General features: G+C 41.5%; 1 protein-coding gene across 1 annotated transcript in view; it reads left to right on the top strand.

The window, feature by feature from the left end:
* Positions 1 to 24,865, top strand: part of XYLB (xylulokinase) — a 152,507-nt gene that overhangs the window by 116,989 nt on the left and 10,653 nt on the right. Inside the window, exons 16-18 of the mRNA XM_032778508.2 lie at positions 8,273 to 8,331; positions 17,069 to 17,156; positions 19,425 to 19,519. Coding sequence (XP_032634399.1) covers positions 8,273 to 8,331; positions 17,069 to 17,156; positions 19,425 to 19,519 — 242 coding nt within the window. The remainder of the gene's footprint in view (positions 1 to 8,272; positions 8,332 to 17,068; positions 17,157 to 19,424; positions 19,520 to 24,865) is intronic.

Below are 24,865 nucleotides of genomic sequence, written 5' to 3'. Positions count from 1 at the left end.
CAGCAGCTAGGACAGGGGGAGTTTGCAAGAGGGAGTTCTTACCAATCCCCAGGACAGCAGCAAGCACAGAAACAGGAACAGCAGTAGCATCGGAGGATGGAGAGAGGACTCGATTCACTTTCAATAATCAGGAGATCTCCAGGCACAAATTCGTTGTTCGTGGGAGGGGAGTTTAAAAACGGGGGTACGCTCAAAAACAAATGAGAGCGGAGAGAGGGCCCCCCAAAGACCCCTAGCTGATCAGACCAGGTGGCAAAGCAAGGACCTTCTCCGAGGTCTGATCAGAAAATGTCTGGTTTTAAAGGCAAATTTAGGCAGTTTCCCACCAGTATTTTTGATTGGCTCCTCTTGATACAGGGGAGGAGAGGAGGCAGGGAAAACCTGCAGGTGAGCATAGGCATGCCTGGGCATGTTCTGAGCCACAGGTATGACTCATATGCTTAATTAGTTGGCCACTTCAGGTCTTGCATTTCTGGGCAGCGCCCCCCACACCGAGCCCGGGTCTGAACAAAGGAGCTAAACAAAGAAGCAAGAAGCCCCCTCCCTAGGCAGGGCAGTGGCTCCAGTTAGTCTGTACAAGCCATCCCTATGAATAGGGCTGTGACTTTAGTTAGCACAATGGCCGGGAGGGGCAGACACACAGGACAAACAGAAGGAGAAGGGAAAAAAGAATGCTAGCAGGGGACAGCTGTAACAGACAGACCTGATATCCAAAGACTACTGAAGTCAACAGGAATATTTCCATAGACTTCCATGGTCTTTGGATTAGGCCCACAGTACATATTTGTAATAGTTAATTCAATGATCTGCTCACTGTGACAGATATAATGAACACAGGCTTATCTTGAGACTGTTGTATTTAATATTATGAATGTTTTCTGAGTGTTTGAACCAGCTTTGAAAGCATGAGCTCTTCAAAGACCATTGTATTCAAATGGGCCAGAAAATATGAGCCTTTAGAATATTCACAGCCTTCTGTATCAATACATGTTGTATGCATTTATATGTATCTGGCTCACTGGTGGATTTCCTGTGGAATCTGGAATCACTAGAAGATAATTAATGCAAAATCCCAAAGCTGGTTATGCAGATACCCAGCCTTTTGGGGAAGAAGGGGCTGTGACTGGGTTTACCTGTTTTCAGGAAGCTGGGAGACAAAGCAAGAGTTCTGTTTTAAAAGGCTGAATTTATCCTGACAGAGAAGCCTTCTATTTGTTTCAATAAAAGGACCTGCTCTTTGGTCCCAAATCTGCTGGAGGGCTAGAAGAACTTCAGCCTGCCAGACCCATTTTCCACACAGGGGAGTTACTTCTGGCACATTTAGTATGTGTTTTGACATTTATTTTGTTCTATATTTTTTATCTGTATGCTTTTGTCCTTAAATAATTGTACTCTGCTTTGAAAAAGTGGTTTGGGTTACTTGTAGTCATTGGTCATAGCCCTTGGACACAAAGCAAAGTGTAGAGGCTAAATGCTCAGACCTGTTTGGAGAGAATCACAGTGAGTGTAAAGTATCAGGAGGTAGCTGTGTTAGTCTGTATCCACAAAAACAACAAGGAGTCTGGAGGTACCTTAAAGACTAACAGTGAGTGTAAGGGGACTGTGGCCTAAAACCCCGTTCTGCAGAGAGAAGGGACATAGGTCCCTGCCCTTTGAGATGACAGCTGGAGGTTTGAGATCTGTGAGGGCATTCCTTAGGCAGAGTAGGATTCCATTCAAAGTAGATAGATTCAGACAGAACTTGTATAGGAAAGTGTGTGTCACTTCTACCTATTGTACCAATAAACTGATGTTATCTTTGCTTCTTTCTTCCTTCCTTTTTTCTACAGGCATTACTGTTTTAACCAATATTAAAACAAAGCCAATACGTTTCTTACGGCAGATAAGATATGTGTAGCAGATGTGTCCCCTTCTTTTCATAGATCTTACATTACACCTAGCAGTGCTAGCACACACATAGTAGGAGAAAACATTGTGTATCAACCCTCTAAAAAGCTACAATTCTGCACATCAGTGTAGTTTGTGTACTGTAGATGGGGCTTTAATTAAAAAGATGTTTAAACCAATTCCATGAACTGTCAAAAGATTTAATCCATGAATTATGTTTGTTACAGTTGTTAGGTTATTTCAGCAGCACTGCATTTAAGTACCTTTTGTGCACTGCCATAAGGGATAGATGGCAGCCCTTGAGAAGTTCAACCAGTCGGCTGAAAACAGTGGATAATGACGGATGAATGATGTCTTTGTGCCTCTTTGTACATAAATGATTGGGTTGGTGGTTATTTATAACATGTACCTAATCCATGTATATCATTCACTAAAATACACACTTTGTACAAATTAAAAAAGGAACAATCCTTAAAATGAATACCAACCCAGACACCCCACCTTTAGAAGAGAGGCTGAGAGAAGAGATGAACCATAACCTAGAAGTTATCAAACTCAGGCTTTTTCAGACCCATTCTCTTGAAACCCTCAACTCCTCAATGAGCATAACTTGCTGAAACCCAAGAAGGGTAGTCTTTGCCTCCGCACTGTCCATATACAGATCTGCCTCCACAAAAGCAGCCAAGCAGATTTTACTTTGATCCATCTTGCTGTGATATAGATAGACAAGTAGATCAGACTTTGTTGGAGATACCTAGAATTTACCAGGCTGTCAACTACTAGAAACATTCTGATGAGTGCCACATGCTCTCTAAACTTCACTCCATACATTACATTGGTTTAGAGTCTATAGATCAACTATAGACTAAGGAGACCTGAGAGAACTCTTTGAAATAGAGAAGTCCAAGGAAGGTTTGAAAGCTAGAAGCCTCTGTTCACAAAGCTCCCTGGTTGCTTGTGTGCGGCTTTATAAAGCCCTGGCTTGTGTGAATGCCCCGCCCACTTATTGAGGCCCAGCCAATTACCAGAGGCTTCTAGCTTTCAAACCTTCCTTTGAAGCTCACAGCCTCCAACTGCCAGCCACAGCACACTGTCCTTTAAACAACCAACCAACCAACCAGACTGACAAACACAAGCTCAGCACACAGCAAGTAACCCCCAAACACAAATGGTGATATGAGCACGGTTGGGACCATCAAATATGAGTGAGATGGCATGGAGGAACTTGTCAAAATTGCCGCTGACCTGGCTTGACTGTTCTAGGAGAGGAAAGGTGCAGTCTACAGCTTCACCAGTCAATAAACTGATTACAAGTCCCACTTTGGCCTGATTAGTGGGTTACATCTCAGTGCACATCAGGAAAAACAGATGGCATTGGTTGAGGAACCTGCAGAACTTCTGGTAGTTCCCATCCAACTTCCCTGGCAGCAGGGCCTTCAGACCTTGTTCTAAAAGTATTGCATCTGGCCGCACTGGGAGTACTGGGGTTGTCGGGATCTGTGAGCAGAGAGGATGTTCTCCAATTGGAGCTGGACACGTTTGTTCTGGAGGCACTGAATTAACTCCAACATCTCAGTAGCAGACGTGACAGAGGTTTCCATCTCAGTTGTGTGACCAAGCATGAAAACGCCAATCTGCTGAAATGATCAGAGTTGCCAGGTGAGGCAGAAGCAGATGAAAGCTGGAATAGGGTCTGGGTGGCATGGGAACAGGCATGGACTGGAGCAGGAGCAAAGGTAGTCTGTTGAAACTACTGGCAGGGGGAATGTTCCTGGCCAGTTAGTGATGAGCAGACTGGAGAAACCGTTTCTCTGAGGAGCCTATATACCTGCCTTGGGATCAAAAGAATGGAACCTCACCTGTGGATTGGCTGAACCTTGTGGGTAATTGATGACTCATTGCATTTGAGCAGGCTCAGTCGCAAAGGTAACTCAGTGATGAGTCATGATGGCCACGAGACCCTGAGCCAACACTGAAGAATTGTCTTCTGTATGGACACTGAAGTCACTTTAATACAAATCTGGAGAATGCACAAAACAAGCAAGTTGTAGCCCAATGTTTACTGTGGCTAATTAAAATATACAGCACCATATTCCTATATTATTACAGTGATCCAAAGCTGGATGCTTGCATAACGAAAGCATATAAAAGGACAAAGGGCTGGAGTGTGCATGGGTAGAAGTAGTTGAAAGAAGCAATTTACCCAAGAAGTGGTTGTAATTTTCATTTGGATTCCTATTATTTGCCCTTAGCACCTTTATGTTCTACATTGTTCTTCCCTGACCATGGTATAGTGGCACTGTGTGATGCATTCCCCATGTGGCTGGAGGCAGACGCCAGTCTCATTCTTTGAATTGGTCACTGTTGTGCGGCAAAGTGAGGTAAATGTATTTCTGTTTTTCACTTCTATCTGTTTTGCAGGATGACTTTCAAATGCAGTGCTTTCATCTTGGATGTGATGCCTTTTTGAGAATATCATGCCCACAACAAGGTGTAGCAAAAGAGAAATTCAACGAATAGGCAAACCATAAAGAGTTCAGATTTGTTTCCAGACACAGTGGTGTATTGGTTATTTTCCACTTGTTTCTGCATTACATTGTTTTGATAATCTTGGCAGGGATCTGTCACTCTATGTAGGTATAACTGAAACTTGTTTCCCCTGAGGAATCGCTCTGCCATTTGGTTGATTTGTTTACTGACATTGACAGAGATCTTAATGGCTTTTAAAACACAATTTGTGCATCACTGAATATGCACCAAAAAGGAAAACAAGATTAATGTATTGGTAAAGTGAGGTTCTCTTTGCAGTGCTTTGGCGGTGTCATAAAGTCCCTACCTGAGCAAGTCACTGTAGGTTCAGAAATTGTGTGAGAACCCTATGCAATCTACATCTTCACTTTGTTGTGTTTTTTATGGTCAGGGATTTGACTACAGATTCTCTGAAAGGTAGAATATAATAGTTGTTTGTAACCTCCAGAGCTGTTTGACCACCTTTTCCATTGTGTTTTGTCTTCAGCTCAAGCCAAATTGAGGCTGATATAATATAGATGTAATCAGTGAAATGTCTATTTGGGAGGGATCTTCAGCATTATAGCATTTAACAGTACCAAACGCTATAGTAGTTCCTATTGATTATTACAAAACATCTACTTCCATAAATTCATGCTGTGCATTACAAACATGGGCCCTACTTCAGCAATGATATTAAAATATTTGCCTAGCTTCAAGCATATGAATAGTCTTTTTGAAGTCAATGGGACTACTCACAACATCTGAGCAGGAAATGGTTTTCCTATCCGTTGAAAATTTTTAAGGTTTCAAAAATGTTCCCATTCTGCATTGGGATGAAACTAAGACCTTCTGAAATTGTATGTGAAAAGCCATAGATCATGTCCAGAATAGCCCCATGGGCAGGGCACTCACCTGGAATTGAGTCCCTGCTCTGCCTGTTGAGGGCAAGGGACTTAAATCTAGGTCTCCCTGTCGTAGCTTTCCCTACTCAGATTTGAACCTTAGCGTTCATAACCTGAGAAGCTAGCATGAACCCCTCTAAGCTTAATTACCAGCTTAGATCTGATAGCCTGCCACCAACCAGGAATTCCAGTGCCTGGTACAGTCTGGTCCCCCCCAAAACCTTCCCTGGGGACCCCAAGAACCCAAATCCCTTGGATTCTTAAAACAAGGAGAAATAAACCATTTCCCTTCGTGCTCTTTACTTCCTCCCAGATTTTCCCGCCCTGGGTATACTAGGAGATTTCCCTGCTTCAATCCCTTGAAACACAAAACCGAGAGGACAATTTACCTTCCCCCTCCTTGTTTTCCCCCCTCCCAGTCTTTCTCTGAGAGAGACAGTAATCGTGGCACAGAAATTCCTATCCCCTTGCCATAACTAGAAAAAGAAAAGTCAACGAGTTTTTAAAAAAAGAAAGCTTTATATAAAAAGAAAGAAAAAGACAAAAAAATTAATCTCTGTATTAAAGTGACAATACAGGGCTATTGCTTAAAAGAAAAATATGAATAAACAGCCTTATTCAAAAGTCTCCAATTCAAAGTACTTATAGCCAAAATTCACATAAAGACTCCACCAGCAGATACACAGATTGCAAATACAAGCAAACAATTTAAAAGAGTAATACTTTTGCTACCATTTACTTAACAACTGGGAAAGTCAGAAGATTAGAAGGACTGAAATAGACCTTCATAGCTGAGAGAGCACAGAACAGACAAAGACCCAAGACCAAAAAACCCCCACAAATTCCCTCACTTAAGCTTTGAAAAATCCGGTTTCCTGATTGGTCCTCTTGTCAGGTGTTTGGTTTCCTTTGTTAACCCTTTACAGGTAAAAGAAACATTAACCCTTAGCTATCTGTTTATGACACTCCCCCATTCCAGGTGAGTGTCCTGACCAGCAGGTTGTCTGAGGTGGGCTAGTCTCTTGTTCTCATTTTGACCAGAAATTGCATCCTAAACCTGAGAAAGCTTTCCAACAATACTTCTGTTGAAACTGACAAAAAAAAGTTTTGGTTTACAGAAATTTGCATTTTTCAATGAAAAACTATTTAATTGTGAAATTTGCAACCAGCCCTACTACTTAATATGCTTAAGTACTTTGCTGAATTGGGGTTGTGGACGTAAAGACAGATTCTGTGCTCTGACAAGCATAGAAACAAATGACAAGACTCAGGACAGTGAGTGAATTATTAATGAAGAAAAGGAGGCATTTCTTGAAACGTTGATTCAAAGATGAATAGGATGCTATTTTTAATATCCCAAAAGGTATGGGCTCAGTTCTTCAAGAGATTGTCCACACAGATTCTGCTCTTGGTGCACATGAGCATAAGATTGGATTATTTTCAACAGCCGTGTCTGTTGGGAGCTATGCCTGTGCTCACAGTGTCCTCTTGCTCTGCATAGCAACGCACATAAAGGACAGGGCAGTCATAATCTTCACTTAGTTCCTTCTTCTCTCCCATGGCTGCAAGGTAGAGCCCTGTAGCTCTTAACCACATTCCACAGCAAGTGAAATGAGACTTCACATGTTGGATGTTGTGAGAGCATTATCCTTTTACTTGAATAGGACCAGTCCGTTCAGGTGTACACCTGGACTCTTCTCTACATTTGCTGAAAGGGGTAAGGGGCAGCCTGTGTCTTCACAAAGACGAAGTGGGTCTTTGACTGTGTCAGGAGTTGCTCTGGTTTGGCTAAGAAAGAGCCACCTGGACAGATTAGAATTCATTCCACCAGAGTTCAGGTGACTGGCCTCCACAGCCTGCTTGGGTAGCATCCCTACAGCAGAGGTGTGTAGATCAGCACTGTGAAGTTTTATCCAGACCTTTTAGTACTCATTATTCTTTGGTACAAGCTTTCAGTGTAGTTGCTAGTTTAGTTTGGTATCCTACAGTCACTCTTGAAATGGGCCTCTGCCTCCTAGCACTCCTAGCACTGGGTTACAACTTGGTAGTCACCAAGAGTAGAAACTGTGTGGACAATCACTCAAAGAAGAAAGAACAATTATTTACCTTGCAGTAACTGTGATTCTTCCAGATGGGTTGTCCACACAGATTCTGAATCTTGCCTTTCATCCCCACTGATCAGTGTCCTGCTGGTGAGGGATTCTTATTAGCAAAGGACCTGAGTCCTGCCCTTTATGCTCTCATCTATGGGAAGTGAGAGGGAACTCAGTGCAGGCATGGCCTGCACGGAAACTGCTGTGTTGCATGCATGTGGCACGTGCGCACCAAAAATGAAATATATGTGGAGAGTCACAGTAATTGCAAGGTAAGTAACCATTCTTTCCTGTTTTGGGTGAAGGTTCAGAAAGACTATTTTATCAGAATGTGTTAGTACCTCCCTCATTATTATTCTTTGGAACACATTCTTATCATTCAGGCAGATGGAGTTTGCCATGATTTTGCTGATTAGTGATTATGAACATCACAAAGAGATGTGTTTTGAGAATTTTGCTGATTTTGTAAGTTTTTTGTCAGTTTGCACATACATAACTGAGATCCAAACTGAGGCTGACCTCAGATCAGAACTATAGCATAATAGCATCTTTCCTTTGTTACTGTATCCCTCTTCAGTAGAGCTTGCTGATTTTGGTACCACAATGATATTAGAGTTACATTATCTATATTGTCTTTTTTATCCATGGATTGTAACATGCTTTATAACAGTGGCTAAGCAGCGCTATCCTCAGTTTTACTGCTGGCAAAATTGAGGCCGAGGGAGGTTATGGATTTGTCCAGAGTCACACAGTAAGCCACTGGTAAAGTCAGTGATAGAAACCATGTCATCTTATTCCCACTTGCGTGCTCTAATTGCCAATTTAAATAGCATATATCTTGATTATATTTATTTAACTGACCTTTCTGTTGCCTTGTAGTGCCAAGAACAAGGATTTTGGCCACTGGTGGAGCATCATATAATAAAGAAATCTTACAGGTAAGTGTAGACTGCTGAGTTTGTTAAGAAAATTACATTGCACTGGATATTAACAGCTTTGTCAGTAGAGTTTTATATTGGTGTACTGAGTCTGCCACCTTTATAGCTGCACATAAGATTGCGAGTATTTGAGATTTTAAGAGCTATTTTTCAAATTTTGAGATATTATGTGGAACGTGTTAACAAAATTATAATAATTTCTCCCCAAGTTTTACAGGTTAATCCAATGCTAATTTCAAATTGAGTTCTCTGAAGAGTATTTACAATTGACTTGTTTTGTGAAAGTATCTGAAATGCTGATAACTTCCAGGTCTCATAACTTAAGTCACATAATTTCAGCAACCAAACCAAAGAGTTGTTAGTAAGAGTGCATTTAAGGTGAGATTTTAAAAAATGTTCAACATTGGACCATTAATTTCAATGAGAGCAGAGTTAGGCCAATGCTGAACACCTTTGAAAATCTCAGTCATAATGTCTATGGGAGTGCTGGAGGCTGAAGTCCTATATTCATCCACAGGACACATACAGCATAGGCAGTATCAATACAATCTATTGCATACTGCCTCACCAATGCACCTCAGTGCCATTGTGATGGGACCACCTCTAGATGATGAGAAAGTAGTTTAGTCTCCCTGGCCCATTTAGTCATCAGCCTCTCTCCTGAGATTGATAATTAGTGCTAGTTGTGGTAGTAGTATTTGTGACAAGGACAGTTGTCCAGTAGGAACTGGATTGATCTTGCTCATTTATTTCACACCTACCACAGAACAGCTTTGAGACTACAAAGGTCTTTGTGACAAAATGACTCACCAGCCAATGTGCCGCTTTGTGGCTTGGTGCGGCAGCATTAGGGTTTTCCTCGCTGTCGTCTTGGTGACACACCATTGGGGTCTGCTGGGTGTCACCTTTGTCTTGTGACTCAACTCTCTGGCCATCCCATGGTTTACTCTCACCACTTTTGAGGTAAGTGAGAGCCCTGTCTAAATATAGTCTGGCGGCCTTGTGCCAGGGCTCCAGCCTGACTGTAGGCCCACTAGACCTTATGGCCCTTGTCTAGGGCTTTCACCAGTCCTTTCGCTGGTGGCCTATAGGACAACCAAGTCCATCCTTCTATCCTGGGTTTCAGCCTAGGGCTCCTGTAGCAGGCTATTAAGATCTGCTTCATCAGACCTCCTGCTTCTTCCCTGGGCGTCTACCTACTGCAGTCTGCCTCTAGGCCTTCTTCCCCAACCACTTTCAGGCCTCAGAGGAAAGGTAACAAAGGAAAAGCACAACACAGAAATAGTCCAAACGTGTCCCAGGCCTCCCTCTTTTCAGTGTCCTCAGAGCTATTGCACAGTGTTTTCAGGAAGCCTCTGCTAGCTTCATCCTCCCTTCCTGGGAGCCAGTGAAGAAAGGTCTGTCCACCTCCCAGGGCTGGGACCTTGTGAACTGGGCTCCTGCAAGATTAGCATGCCTCCCAGGGGTGGCGAGGCAAAGCTGCCTGAGCCTAAAGTTGTTGTATAGGCAGTTTTGCCTGATGTGGGGTTTGTACACCCCATCACAGTCTTGGTCATTCTGGAATTGATCCAGATTTGAGCTCATGACTCAGAAGTGAAAGACTCCATATTTCCCGAATCATCCAGAATCCCTTTTCTCAGTTTTGTATGACAATAGGGTTTAAAGTGGATTGAGACAAGAGAAAAAAAATGACCCATGTTGCTTGTTGCTGTTATTTCTCTTTGTCTGTTGTATCTGCTCTGGTTATTCTAGTCAATAACTTGACATAAGGAAGATTAAAAACTATGGGCCAGATTGATCCGTGCTCGTGTAATTCCATTAAGGCAACACCAGGGTTGAACTTGGGCCAATACATTTAGCGGGAGTGAAACCTTAGTTTCTAAAGCTATATCTACACCCAAGAGCCATTTGTAGAGGCTCTTCACTGTTATATCTAGGCAAGAAGCTAGATGTTTTTCACAATACATTTGTACACAATGAAACAAACTTAGAAAGGGGGAAATAAAGTTACATCTTCAAGAAAGGGAAAAAAAGTGATCCGAGTAACTATAGGCCTGTTAGTTTGACGTCTGTAGTATGTAAGGTCTTGGAAAAAATTTTGAAGCGAGAAGTCGTTCTAAGGAGCAGCTTGCACGGTCCATTTCGGCTAACTATTGTTTGGGATAATACACATACGTATTTACTGGGTGTAGATCGTGCCAAAGCCACTGATCTACCCTTTTCGAGAAGGTGACGGATTATGTAGACAAGAAAATGCACGTAGATCTAATTTACCTGTTGATTTCAGTAAGTGCATTTAGACACTTAGGATTCGCTGTGGGAATTAAAACGTGACAAGATGGCGAATGAATATCGGTAAATTGGAAGGTGTGATTAGGAATTGGTTAAAGGGAGACTTCAAACGGGTCGTAGACGTGGACGGGATGAACTTGTTCTATGTGCTGGAAGAGGTTTACTAGTGGAGTTCCTCAAGGATCGGTATTGGGACCAATTTTTATTTACCTTTTATTATGACCCTTGCACAAAGAGCGGGAATTGCTAATAAGTTTTGCGGGATTGATACACCAAAGCTGGTGGAGGTTTCCTAAACGGGAAGGACGGTATACCATACGGAATGATCTGGGTATGGACTTGTAACTGGACAGTCATAGTAATAGGATGAAATTTAATCTGTGACAAAGTGCGGGAAGCGTATGGACTTAGTGATTAATATAAGATTTTCGATATACAATTGGCGGCATCAGTTTGCAGAAACAACAGACGGAGGAAGACTGGGCTGGTTATTGGTTGATCGCAGGATGACTATGAGTCCGCCATGCGATATGGCGTTAGTAAAAAGCAATGCGGTTAGGCATCAGCGAGGGTATTATCCAGCAATGATAAGGATGGTGTGTACCGTTGTATAAGTGCTGGTGAGACCTACCTGGATACTGTTGTGCATTCTTTGGATTGTCCAATTTTTCTAGAGAAGATGAATTCAACTGACAGTTCAGAGACGGGGTACTTAGGATGATGCAGAGGGAATGGATAAACCTGCCTTATGAAAGGTAGGGCTCAAAGAGCTGGTTGTTTAGCCTACCAAAAGAAGACTCTGGGGGGATATTGCTGCTCTATTATAAGATATCAGGGTGATTACATTAGGGAGGGAGAGGGTGAATTATTACGTTATACTTAATGTAGACACAAGGATGAATGAGGTACAACTGGACACTAGAAGTTCGGCTTTTTGACATTAAGAGCGAAGGGTTCGTACTATTAGCGAGTGGGAATTCTGGACAGCCTTCGAGGGCGGTAGTGGGGCAAAGACATATTGGCCTTTCAGACTACAGCTTTGATAAGTTTATGGAAGGGGAATATGAAGAGATGTTGAATTTGGCATTGTCCTTAGGATTAATGAGCAGATAGGTCGCTCAATGAGCTGCGATGGGATGTGCGGATGGATGGGAATCCGGAGTTTACTGCAGAGAATCTTTTTTCCTGGGTGCTGGCGGTGGTCCTGTGCCCACATGCTCAGCGGTTTAGCTATAGGCCATATTTGGGGTCGGGAAGGAATTTCCTCGGGGCAGATTGGTCTGACGCTCTGGAGGTTTTTCGCCTTCCCCTGCAGGCGGAGGATGGTACTTGCTTGGTGGATTCTCTGCTTGAGTCTTCAAACCACAATTGAAGACTTCAATAATTGCGGGCACATTAAGTAGCCGGGTTTTTATAGAAGTGGATGGGTAGGGTTCTGTGGCCTGCTTTGTGCAGGAGGTCAGACTAGATGATCATGTTGGTCCCTTCTGACCTATGAGTCTATGAGAACTTGCAGTTTAAGTATAATAAAACTGCTATTAAAACTTGTTAGAAGTGTCTTAAAATAATATGATCAATATAATGCCATTCCTTTAATTTAATCACTGGTTAATTAGAGCCTTTAAAATTTAATCAAAACCTCAGGAAACAGTGTGTTTTCAAGTTGCTGTTATTGCTTTTGGATAATTTATTCTGGGGCTATAGAAAACTGTCACTTAATAACCTGTATTCACAATCCCTCATTTTGTACATACCAAAGGTACCACTCAGGAATATCTGTTAAGAACATAAGAATGACCATACTGGGTCAGACAAAGTGTTCATTTATCCCAGTATCCTGTCTTCTGATGGTGGCCAGTGCCAGATGCTCCAAAGAGAATGAACAGAACCGGGCAATCATCAAGTGATCCATCCCTTGTAATCCAGTCCCACCATCTGGAAGTTAGAGGCCTACGGACAGAGCATGAGATTGCATCCCTGACCATCTTGGCTAATAGCCATTGATGGACCTATCCTCCATGAATTTAGCTAATTCTTTTTTGAATTTAGTTACAGTTTTGGGCTTCACAACATACCCTGGCAATGAGTTCCACATAGGGTGATCAGACAGCAAGTGTGAAAAATCGGGATGGGGTGGGGGTAATAGGCACCTATATAAGAGAGAGCCCCAAATATTGACCCCAAATAGGGACATCTGGTCACCTTCCACAGGTTGACTGTTTGTTTGTTAAAGCCTGCTGCCTATTAATTTCATTGGGTGACCCCTGGTTCTTGTGTTATGTGAAGGAATAAATAACATTTCCTTATTCATTTTCTGCACTCCATTCATGGTTTTATAGACCTTTATCATATTCCCCCTTTGTTGTCTCTTTTACAAACTGAACGGTCCCAGTTTTATAATCTCTCTTCATAAGGAACTTGTTCCATATGCCTAATTATTTCTGTGGCCCTTTTCTGTAACTTTTTTTGCAACAGTGTTACTCTATTGACTCATATTTAGCTTGTGATCCATTATGACCCTCTGATCACTTTCTGCCGTACTCCTTCCTAGGCAGTCATTTCCCATTATTTATGTGTGCAACTGATTGTTCCTTCGTAAGTGGAGTACTTTGCTTTTGCCCTTGTTGAGGACCCCATTCATTATGCCCTTCTAGCGTGACTGTGAACCACAGATAACTACTCTCTGAGAACAATTTTACAACCAGTTATGCACCCACCTTATAGTAGCTCCATCTAGGTTGCATTTCCCTAGTTTGTTTATGAGAAGGTCATTTGAGACAGTATCAAAAGCCTTACTAAAATCAAGATTCACCACATCTGCCACTTCCCCCCATCCACAGAGCTTGTTACCCTGTCAAGGAAAGCTATCTGGTTGGTATGACACAATTTGTTCTTGACAAATACGTGCTGACTGTTACTTAACACTTTGTTATCTTCTAGATGTTTGCAAATTGATTTCTTAATTATTTGTTCCATTATCTTTCCGGGTACAGAAGTTAAGCTGATTGGTCTGTAATTCCCTGGGTTGTCCTTATGTCCCCTTTTATAGATTGTCACTATATTTGCCCTTTTCCAGTTTTCTGGAATCTCTCCTGTCTTCCATGACTTTTCAAAGATAATCGTGAATGGCTCAGATATCTCCTCAGTCAGCTCCTTGAGTATTCTAGGATGCATTTCATCAGGCTCTGGTGACTTGAAGACATCTAACTTGTCTAAGTAATTTTTAACTTGTTCTTTCCCTATTTTAGCCTCTGATCCTAGCTCATTTTCACTGGAATTCACTATGTTAGACGTCCAATAACCGCCAATCTTCTTGGTGAAAACTGAAATAAAGAAGTCATTAAGCACCTCTGCCATTTCCAGATTTTCTGTTATTATTTTTCCCTCCTCACTAAGTAACAGGCCTACCTTGTCCTTGGTCTTCCTCTTGCTTCTAATGTATTTGTAGAATTTTTTCTTGTTACCTTTATATCTCTAGCTAGTTTGATTTGGGGCAAAAATCTGTCTGGGGATTGGTCCTGCTTTGAGCAGGGGGTTGGACTAGATGACCTCCTGAGGTCCCTTCCAACCCTGATAGTCTATGATTCTGTGATCTTGTTTTGTGCCTTGACCTTTCTAATTTTGTCCCTTCATACTTGTGTTATTTGTTTATATTCATCCTCTGCAATTTGACCTAGTTTCCACTTTTTGTAGGACTCTTTTTTTTTTTTTTTTTAGATTATTGGAGATCTCCTGGTTAAGCCAGGCTGGTCTCTTTCCATACTTCCTATCTTTCCTACACAGTGGGATAGTTTACTCTTCTGCCCTTAATAATGTCTCTTTGAAAAACTGCCAACTGTCTTCAGTTGTTTTTCCCCTTAGATTTGCTAGCTCTTCGCAGTCTGCTTAACTTAAACGATCTTGAGTAATTTAGTATCATCTGCAAAATTTGCCTTCTCGCTGTCTATCCCTTTTTTGCAGATCATTTATGAATATGTTGAACAGCAGTGGTCCCAGTACAGATCCGTGGGGGACACTGCTATTTACCTTTCTCCATTCTGAAAATGGACCATTTATTCCTGCCCATTGTTTCCTGTCTTTTAACCAGTTACCGATCCATGAGAGGCCCTTCTGTCTTATCCTATGACTGCTTACTTTGCATAAGAGCCATTGGTGAGAGACCTTGTCAAAGGCTTTTTTAAAGTCCAGGTACACTATATCCACTACATTACTCTTGTCCACATGTTTTGACCCCCTTGAAGAATTCTAATAGATTGGTGGGGCGTTATTTCCCTTTATAGATGCTGTGTTGACTCTTCCCTGACAAATCACGTTCATCTATGTGTCTAATAATTCTGGTCATTACTATAGTTTCAACCAATTTGCCTAGTACTGAAGTTAGACTTCCTAGTCTGTAGTTGCCAAGATCATCTCTGGAACCTTTTTTAGAAATTGGTGTCACATTAGCTGTCCTCCAGTTATCTGGTACAGAAGCTGATTTAAGTGATAGGTTACACGTCACAGTTAGTAATTCTGAAATTTCATATTTGAGTTCCATCAGAACTCTTGGGTGAATACCATCTGGTGACTTAGGCCTGCCTAATTATACTTTGACACTTGATTTGCCAGAGTTTATGCTCCTTGCTATTTTCTTGTTTTAGAGTATAGTCCTTAATGTCTACACTAGGGAGTTTTTCCTTTTACATCTTTGACTCTTGATGAATGACTGCATGAAATGTGGTGAAATATTTGTTCTTTATTTTTTAAATTGAAAAGTTCTATCTGTTACTTTTGAAGTCACTCACAAGGAAGAAATCACACATTCTAAATGATTTGTTATATATATGAATTTATGAATAAGCTTAAATTCAATCACCAAGCCATGGAAAGGATGTCTTGCTCAATTTTCCATTTGTCCCCTAGAATAGAGTCTCATGTGATGCTTGATATAGATGGATACTTAGAAATGCTTACTTTACAATGCTACCTGAAGGGACCACAGCACTGGCTTGGTTTAGATTAAAAGTAAAACGAGTTTATTAACAACAGAAGATAGGATTTTAAGTGAGTTCAAGTAAGGGATAGAGTTAGATATGGGTACAAGCAAACAAAAGTGAAAAACACTTTCTAGTGGCTAAGGCTTAACACAAGCTACAGCCTTTATTCAAGGTAGTTTCCTTACCAATCTACCTTCCAGCAAGATGGCTGACCATCATTCAGGTCAGGATCTTCCACAAAGTGCTTGGTTCCTTTATCTCGTTAGGTGGAAGATAATTTGGGGCTTTTTGCCCCTCTCTTTTATAGTGCAGTGAACCTTTACAATGGATTCTTCTGAAGGTTATCCTAAAGCAAAGTCCAGTCAAGCTATAAGGAAGGCTATGTAGGGTCTTGTGGGGAAGGAAACTTCATGCTGGTTTCCTCTGCTGGTGTTTGCTAAAATGCCAATTAATCTGTTTTCTGCAATCTCCTCCCTGCACCATGATGCTGAGTGATTATCTCCTCCCCTTGTTGCCTTGATAGTTCTGTTTATCTTTTATGTAAATTGCATTTCCATTGTCTCTTAATGCACCTTGGAAGTACCTTCGAGGTGGCAAAACCACATTACTTTGTCTAGAGTGGGGTAATTTAAGCCCTGCCCAGCAGACACACTTTAAGAACATAATTCACAATATGTGTGTAATTTTGAATTCGTCATCTGTGCATGAACCACGCAATAATATTAATGATCAGTATGTTATTAGCTTACTGTGGATGTCTTACATTATACCTATTTAAATACAGGTTATAACATTAGTGAGTTGGTGTACACTGAACTGGTCTGGCCAGCTGAAACTCACTATGGGATACCACTTAGCCCCCTGTCCTCTTGCACTGGGATACTGTTAGGGTCACACAACCCTTATACACCCCTCCCTGTAGACCCCAACACAAGGGCTGTATTGGGGAGAGAGAGGAGGAGTAGCTGGAATGCTCTGGGCCACCAGACTGCTCTAGCCTTGGTCATGTCTGAGCAGAGAATTGGGGAGTTACAGTCGACTCCCTCACTTCTCCTCTCCTTCCTTTTACTTTGCTGAGCATAAACTTGGTGAAGCAGAGAATCTGGCCCTGCATTTCTTGGTTCAGGAGTGAACATATCTGCCCCTTAAAAGTCTTGGGGGATGACTCTGAGAACTTGCTGGAGATATAATGACCACATAGTGAACCTTTGTAATAAAGAAATGACAACATTGTAAGAAATGTATCTTTATTTCCTGGCCCCAGACACCTGACCTGGGTAAGGTTTGCCAAAGGTTAGTACTGTCACATGAAAAGGGTCAGTACTCATTGACCCCAGAGGTAACTGTTACCTGCACAGACATTTGGCTGTCATGTGCAGGAACCATTTGCTTGCCTCAGCAATTATAAGGAATTATTTACTGCCCTGTGTTTCACAGTCATATGTAACAAATGCTTTTATACTTCCCAGGTCCTGTCTGATGTGTTTAACGCACCAGTGTATACTATTGACACCGCCAACTCTGCTTGTTTAGGATGTGCTTACAGAGCAATTCATGGTAAGGCTGTAAAGAAAAGTCCTCTGAGCAACCTGAACATTTAATTTTCATGCACCCAATACCCATGGTTAAAGTTTCTGAAAAAAAAGTGAGGGGTATATAAAGCATAGGACCAGATCCATAGCCCAGTGACGTCAAAGGGAGTATTTCCATTGACATCAGTGGGTTTTGGAAAATGCCCAGTAAGAATAAAAGTGAATTTTTAGGGTTTCACTCACTCTAACTTCTTGCAGCAGAATTTAGGCTGGGGCTCCCAGTGGCAGATCATCATGTAGGATACAGTAGCACAAACTGCAGCAACCTTCTCTCAGACAGGAGTGCGACCTGGACAGATGGCAGGTACATCTCTGGAAGTGGATGAGGTTTGCTGGGAAGGATGTGCAGCCTTGATGTGCTGATCCTCCACCAACAGATACGCAGTTGTTAATTAAAGTTCCCCTGTCCTGAATGAACCCACAAAGGAAGGGGAAAGGAGTTAGAGAAAGCCAGCCTAGTAATAAATACTGCCCAAACGGGTGACATTAAAATAAATCTCCTGTGTAAATCTTGGCATTTTTAAATGACAAACCATCTATCAGCATATACGAGCTGTGCTGTGCACCACATTCAAGCTGTGTACGCTTCATGTTGTGAATGCATAAATCTCTTGTTCAGTCATTTCATTTACTGCAGTACATCACCAGTTGTAATGCAACAGCCAAAGTCTTAAAAGTAAAGGTGTCAATTAATTTGTTTATTGATGCAAAAACTTGTATGTTAATGACAGGTTCTCAGAGGTTTAATGATGTTGAACCCCAGGAAGGTCTTTCTTCTTCAGGTATTTTGGAATGCTTTAATAGCATCATTTCCTGGCTATTTTACTGTTAAACAAGTTCAAAGCTGTGGGCCAAGTCCTTACTCAGGCAAAATTCCCATAGGCCTCAATTAGACATTTTAGCAACAGACAGCCTGAGTCCAGGGTCATGCAGGATCATTACATTGAAACAGAAGCACGGTGAAGACAGTACAGATCATCACAAAAGCATCCAGGTTTCATTTTCAGAAGCAAATTCTGCCTTCAGCTACATGGTACACCCACATGGACTGCACTCACAGGTCTGAAGACAAAGCAGAAACTCTGTGCAGCAGAGAACCGGACTCAGTCATTTTAACACACAAAATATGCTTCCACTACTTTGTTTCCAAAGAAGATGCAATGGTGCCATCAACAAAGCATTTAGAACAGTGGAAATAGCAACACCAGACTATCAGTAGGAGTGAAGCATGCTGAGGACATTTTTATGCTTTAGGGACCAAATCCCCAAATCCTTCCTCTGTTTTACTCAGAATGTGTCCTATACTTCAAAATTATCCTGAACTTTTCCATTACATGCTGGATTCTCTGCCCTTGACTACAGCTTGAAGTGCACAGCTTCCATTGAGATTTATGCAGCTATTTCATATGGCCAGAAGATGGGGATTCCCTCTATCAGTATAGTATTTGAAAGCTTTTCTCAGGTATGCTGCTGCCCAACACCAACCCCCTCCCCCCGAGGCATGTTGTGTGTTTTTTCAGTGGCATTTTTGATTGATGCCGTTCAGCTGGCTCACTCCTCTGGCTGAGCAGAGGAATTGTGTAAAAATGAAGACTTGCTAATATAATTGAAATATTGATGACAAGGGCCCCTTTACAACATTATAATTTATATCTACAAATACAGTATCTACAAATACAGACTACGTGGTTAGTCTAGGTTGTTTGGCAGGAATAACAAACAATACCTGAAATGCTGTAGCTTACTCTGTAAGGGAGAATGCTGTAGTAGTGGGATTCCCTGTGACTGTTCAGCTGCCTCATATATCATCATTGTTTAATGAGTATTTATAGTACACATTTTCTTGATACAGTTTTCACATCTCATCCCTATCTTTCTAGCTGTGCTTTTTATTTTGGTTACACTTTGTCCTTGATCCTTTCCTTCTGCATATTTTCACTGCTGCTTACTGTATTATTGGAGTCCATAAATAATTACTGATATTGTTGAAACTGCCTCTCTGCTGCTATCCCACCATAAGGTACAAATTGAATGACTGACCAAAAACTCAATCTCAGAGTCCCCACTTTCCAGATTAGTGTATTGGAATGAAAGACCTTTGCCATTTATCCTTCACTTTTGTATGCTGACCCAGCGAGTGAGGATCAATATAAAGTATTAATTTGCCAGTGAGTCGAGGTACATTGCTCATCTTATTTTTGAGAATTGATCAGTATTGTGATTCTCTCTGCAGGGCTTGTGGCAGAAACAAGTGTGTCCTTGGCAGAGGTAGTGAAATTAGCACCAGAGCCTAGATTAATTGTTACACCAACTGCTGGGGCAAACCAGGTGAGTAGCTTTGGAATTTCATCATTTTCAATTTCATTTCATTTTATTTTCTGTATGTTTTAAAAATGGTTATTATTATTATTTTTTTTACCAACAAAATGGATGTATTTGTAACTTGAGAGGCACTAGGATTGATTTGGGGAGATCTCTGTTTCTGTAATGATACAATATCTGAGTGATCACTATATTCAGACCCATAAAAGAGTAAATTTCCCCAATTAGATACATGCAGAGAGGAAAAACTGTCACCTTTCAATGATAGAAAGTGTTATAACTTGGGTTTAATGCCAGTGCGGGTCATTTGGGTTCTGACTGGTAAAATTGACAAAATAGTCTATACTTCCAACAAAGTGCTACTTGGAAAAATGTGAATGAAGTTATTTTCTCTATTTGGAAAACATCAGAAAAATCCGTGCCTGCCTGATTTTTAATATTGATTAGTAATCATTTATGAAAGGCACACACATCTTTACTGATAACTTCCAGTGTGAACAGCCAAAGGGTCCTAATTAGAAATAATGCTTACTAGAACCAGTTTTCACCACACACACATTGTCTGAAGTTCTACAATTCCCTCAAAACAAGAAATTTGTGTTTTGTGGGGTCACATGGCTAAGCAACCAGTTAGGCAACAGAGCCACATAGTTCATGTAAATCAAGGAAAGAACTTGTTTTGGGACTTCTAATTTTCCAGTAAAGGCAATTTGTTCCCATCTGGAGTTCCATGAAACTGGAGCTCTATTACAGCTTTTTACATATAACTTCATATCATGTAATAAATGAACAGTATAATGCATCAAGAATCTTGTACAATAGTAACTTAGTTGTAGCTGTCTAGAATCTAAATATCTTCTACATCCACTAACTTCAACTATGTACAGATTTCTTCTGCATTAATTTAGTCTGTTGGCGTGTTGTATAATAAGTTGGATTGACCACGTCACTGTGCGTGAGTGGGTCACAACTGAGAATGCCATATTCAGGACAAGCTGTTGAGAAATAGGGCAGACTCACAGCAGATTGGTGGTTATTCTACCATTAGATTATGCCAAGCCAGTAACAAAAGTAAACTTCTGTCTCACCACACTGGCTACAAAGAAGTCAGAAATGCAGTCTCCTTAGGCATTCCAGCCCTTATCTCACCTCCCAGACACTGGACTCTCTGAGGAGTGCTATTGAAAACCAATTTAATCACATATAAGGTCCTTCTAATCTCAAGAGATCAGCCACTTAGTGAGGTCAATATATATCTCAAATCTTACCCAATAATCATCATGCTGCTGCCAGTCCCTCTAGTAACTAAAATCTAAAGGTTTATTAATTAAAAAAAAAAAGAGTTAAAATGGTGAATAGATCATATACATACAATAGTGGCAATATTCTTATATCTGGTTTGTAGCAGTGATATTACAGACTGCTAGCTTGTAAAGTTTCTTAGGTAACTTCCAAAGTATTGGAAAGTCCTCAGTCCACAGTTCAATATGCTCCTTTTAGTTGTAAATGCACAGTCCAGAGAATCAGAGCAGGAAAGAGGCAAAATGGGTCTTTTATACTCTTGACCATGGGCCTGGAAATTTTCTATTTCAAACAAAGCTCATAGTCCAGTTTGTGGAAAATTACTGGCACAAGATGGAGTCTAGGTTCACATGAGCATATCTCATGTCCTTACATGGCTTCCTGATTCACAGGTGGTAGCTGAGGGTACGTCCAGACTACCTGCCATATCGGCAGGTAGCGATCGATTTATCAGGGATCGATATATCGCGTCTCGTCAAGATGCGATATATCGATCCCCAAACGCGCTCCCCGTCGACTCCAGAACTCCACCGGAGCGAGCAGCAGTAGCAGAGTCGACGGGGGAGCTGCGGCTGTCCTGCGCTGTGAGGACGGAAGGTGAGTCAGAATAAGATATGTCAACTTCAGCTACGGGAATACCGTAGCTGAAGTTGCGTATCTTACAATGACACCCCCCCAGTGTAGACCAGGCCTGAGGCTGAGGCATCTGTTGGAAGAAATATCTTGGTGGAATGAGTTTTTTCTGTGTCCCACTGTGAGAGTTAAGTGTCTTTAATGGGTCATCAACGCAAAGCTGTCTGGCTTCATTTTAGATTTTACCTGGTGCGTTTTACCCAGGAGTACAGCATATATGTATGATGCCAGTACATAGTCAATATTTATAACTTCAGATAAAAAAAGGATACATACATATAATTGGATAATCATACTTAGCAAATCATAGCTTTTCCATTGACACTTTAGATGATATACTTTGTACAAGATTTGTTGCAGTGGTGATATCAAGGATATGAATGGTCATACTTCAGTCATACAGCATCACACACCATAACTGCAGACATCAAGGCTTTAAAGCTTTTATTTAAACTCTTGGAAACTACCAAAATTACTAGCTTCCAGCTAAAAGGGTATTGGAGCACCAGACATCAGCATCAGTGATAGTGGAAATGATTATGCTACATAGTGGCATAGTACATACCAGCATATTATTTAATTATTAACAGAACTGGAAAATATTAGTGATCAAACAAGTCCTGATCAGAAATATTAAGCCAGTCAGTTTAAAATCAGATGATCTGATCTCGTTTGCTCAACTTTGTGATACCCTTTTTCCCCTTGCTTTAAAAGATATATAATGATAAAGAGCTGTGTTCTGGTTTTTATAATCAGAGCTGCTGGGAGATATGGGAGGGGTGAAGAAACATGCCTCCCCAGTAGCAGTCCACAGTGACATCTGACTCAGTCGCAATGTCTCTGGAAGGAGCGAGGGACACGATACCAGTGGGAGATGCGACACCCTTTGAAAGTGTATAATATGGGCTTCCTGTGCAAAGTTTGTCTCTGCTGGCTTCTGTGGAATGGTGAACCACAGGTTCACTTCTTTTGGGATGTCTAGTGCTCTTCTAGGTGCCGCTTGCAAACAGGGCCGGCTTTAGGAAGTGCAGGGCCCAATTTGAACAGTTTCGACGGGGCCCCGGCAGGGATGACTGAAAAAAAACCCAAACCAAAACAACAAAAAACATCTGTAGAAAAACACGTGGGGCTTGTATTCACCGGGTGGTGCTCTGAGTCTTCGGCGGCACTTCGGCGGTGGGTCCTTCACTCGCTCCAGGTCTTTGGCTCCACCTGAAGACCCAGAGCAAGCGAAGGACCCGCCACCGAAGTGCCGCTGTAGACCCGAAGCGCTGCCAGGTGAGTAAAAATTAAAAAGGTACCTCTAGCCAGGGAAGGGATTCTCACTGGGTGCAGGGCCCTCTTAGGCGCGGGGCCCGATTCGGGGGAATTGGTGGAATTGGCCTAAAGCCGGCCCTGCTTGCAAAGCTATGCAAGGGAGAGTGGGATCCTGGGTTCCATGCAGGGGTAAGCACCGCCTAGCTCAAAGTATCAGTAGTGAATTCTTTTCTCTTTTTTACATTTTACTGGCATACAATGTCCTGACAACTAAAAGAATAATTGTCTCTGTCTCAGTACTTTTCTCCTCCTTTCTTACTCTGTTAGACCTGGTTATCATTGCACATCGTTTTATTGGTCTTAAATGATATTGAGGCAGTGAATTATTGCTCCAGTTGATACTGAGTTATTAAAGAGATGGTAGCAGCTAAACAACAAACTGAGGAATGACCGTTTCTGCACCCCTATTTAGCATGCCAGCTGTATTCTATTAAAAGAAGTTTCTTTCAATTGTAAATTCCACTCAAATTTTTTATCTCCTGTTCTATAATTTTACAGTTGATAGTAGATTTCTTGACTTGTTTCATGGCTGTGAAACCGCAGAAAGCCAGAGGGCCTGTCAGTAATACAGTGGGTTAGCATGAACAGTGCAGTGAAAATTCATAATGTGATGAGTCAGTTTGGTTCCGTTTTTTACAGGGCTGCATCTCCCTGTTCATACAATTTCATTCTGTTGAGTTCACTGGCTTTCACTTAAATGACAGTTCTTTTTATAAACTTCAAAGTCATTCTGAGGTGAAACTCTGTCTTGCTGAGGAGTTCTTGTAGAGTAGCTTTGCTAACCAACGTGAGTTGCCCATATCGTTTTTGGACTGCTAGAGCCAGATCTTGGCAGTGTAGGGAAAGCTGGTCCTAGCTCAGGAATCTAGTCTAGTTTCCTTCTTTTGCCAGTAGAAGTTGGAAACAAGAAGGTCCAGATCACTGGAGGGAGAAAAGCCTGCTTGTGCCTGCGGTAAAACATTACAGCTTGCTGTATTTGAATCCTGAATGTGAAGGCCTATGAGCACAATAAAATTTCAAGAATCAAAAGTATAATTTTTATCCTAATGTGTTCTTTATTATTATAGGGTCAGATTTGGCGCAGCGCCCCATGTGGATGTGAAGGATGTGGGGAGGGTGCATGGAGCCACTTGTCTTTTGTGCTTCCCATGCAGGGGCTGAGAACCATCACCAGTCCTTGCACTCACTTGAGCAGAAGGGCTGTGTGGTGCTAGCACTGCCAGCTGTCCTAAAGAGGGGGAGGGGCAAGGATGAGCATAGGCCCTCAACTTGCCTATCCCTCAGCAATGGCTTGCAGCAATACTGAGAGTAATAGCTGTACCCCCCTTCACACTGGGGAACATGATGTGTTCCATTGTTCCTGTTGGGGCAAGGAACTGGGATTGTGCAGGAAGGGCACAATAGAGCTCCGGACACTGAAGTTTCCCCAGTTGCAGCCTGACAGAACTACTAGGCATGACAGAAATAACTGGGAGACGTTATAACAATATGTATATGCTAACTGACAGTAAGAATCCATTATTACAGCATTAAAATGCAGCTCAATTTTAGAAGTCTATTAAAAATGGAGATGCTTGGCTTATTGGCTAATTAAGCAAAAAGGCATGAGAAAGAATATGATTATCTGGAGATAATCACATCTCTCATATTTTTACAAGTCGTGTACCTATGCAATGGTATAAGATTTGGTTTAATGTTGTTTTGTAGAATTTTGTGTAGAGAAGGTGCAGGGCGGTCCACTTCATTTAATCAAGTATCAGAGGGGTAGCCGTGTTAGTCTGGATCTGTAAAAGCAGCTAAGAATCCTGTGGCACCTTATAGACTAACAGTTAGTCTATAAGGTGCCATAGGATTCTTTGCTGCTTTCACTTCATTTAAGTGCATAGGTTTTAATTACATCATCTATTTAATTCGTAAATTTTGCATTGATATAGTCAGCATTGGCTTATATAATACATGCTAGGTGTGTGACAAGGGGGCTGTTTGTATTGTGACTTTATTAATGTTAGTAGTATTATATTACAGTAGTACCCAGGGACTGGGGCAGGGTTCCACTGTACAAACAATTGATAAGAGGACAGTTCTTGCCCTAGAGAGTTC

Source organism: Chelonoidis abingdonii, chromosome 2, assembly GCF_003597395.2.
Source record: "Chelonoidis abingdonii isolate Lonesome George chromosome 2, CheloAbing_2.0, whole genome shotgun sequence".
Lineage (NCBI taxonomy): Eukaryota > Metazoa > Chordata > Testudines > Testudinidae > Chelonoidis > Chelonoidis abingdonii.
This window is presented reverse-complemented; position numbering and strand designations above follow the sequence as displayed.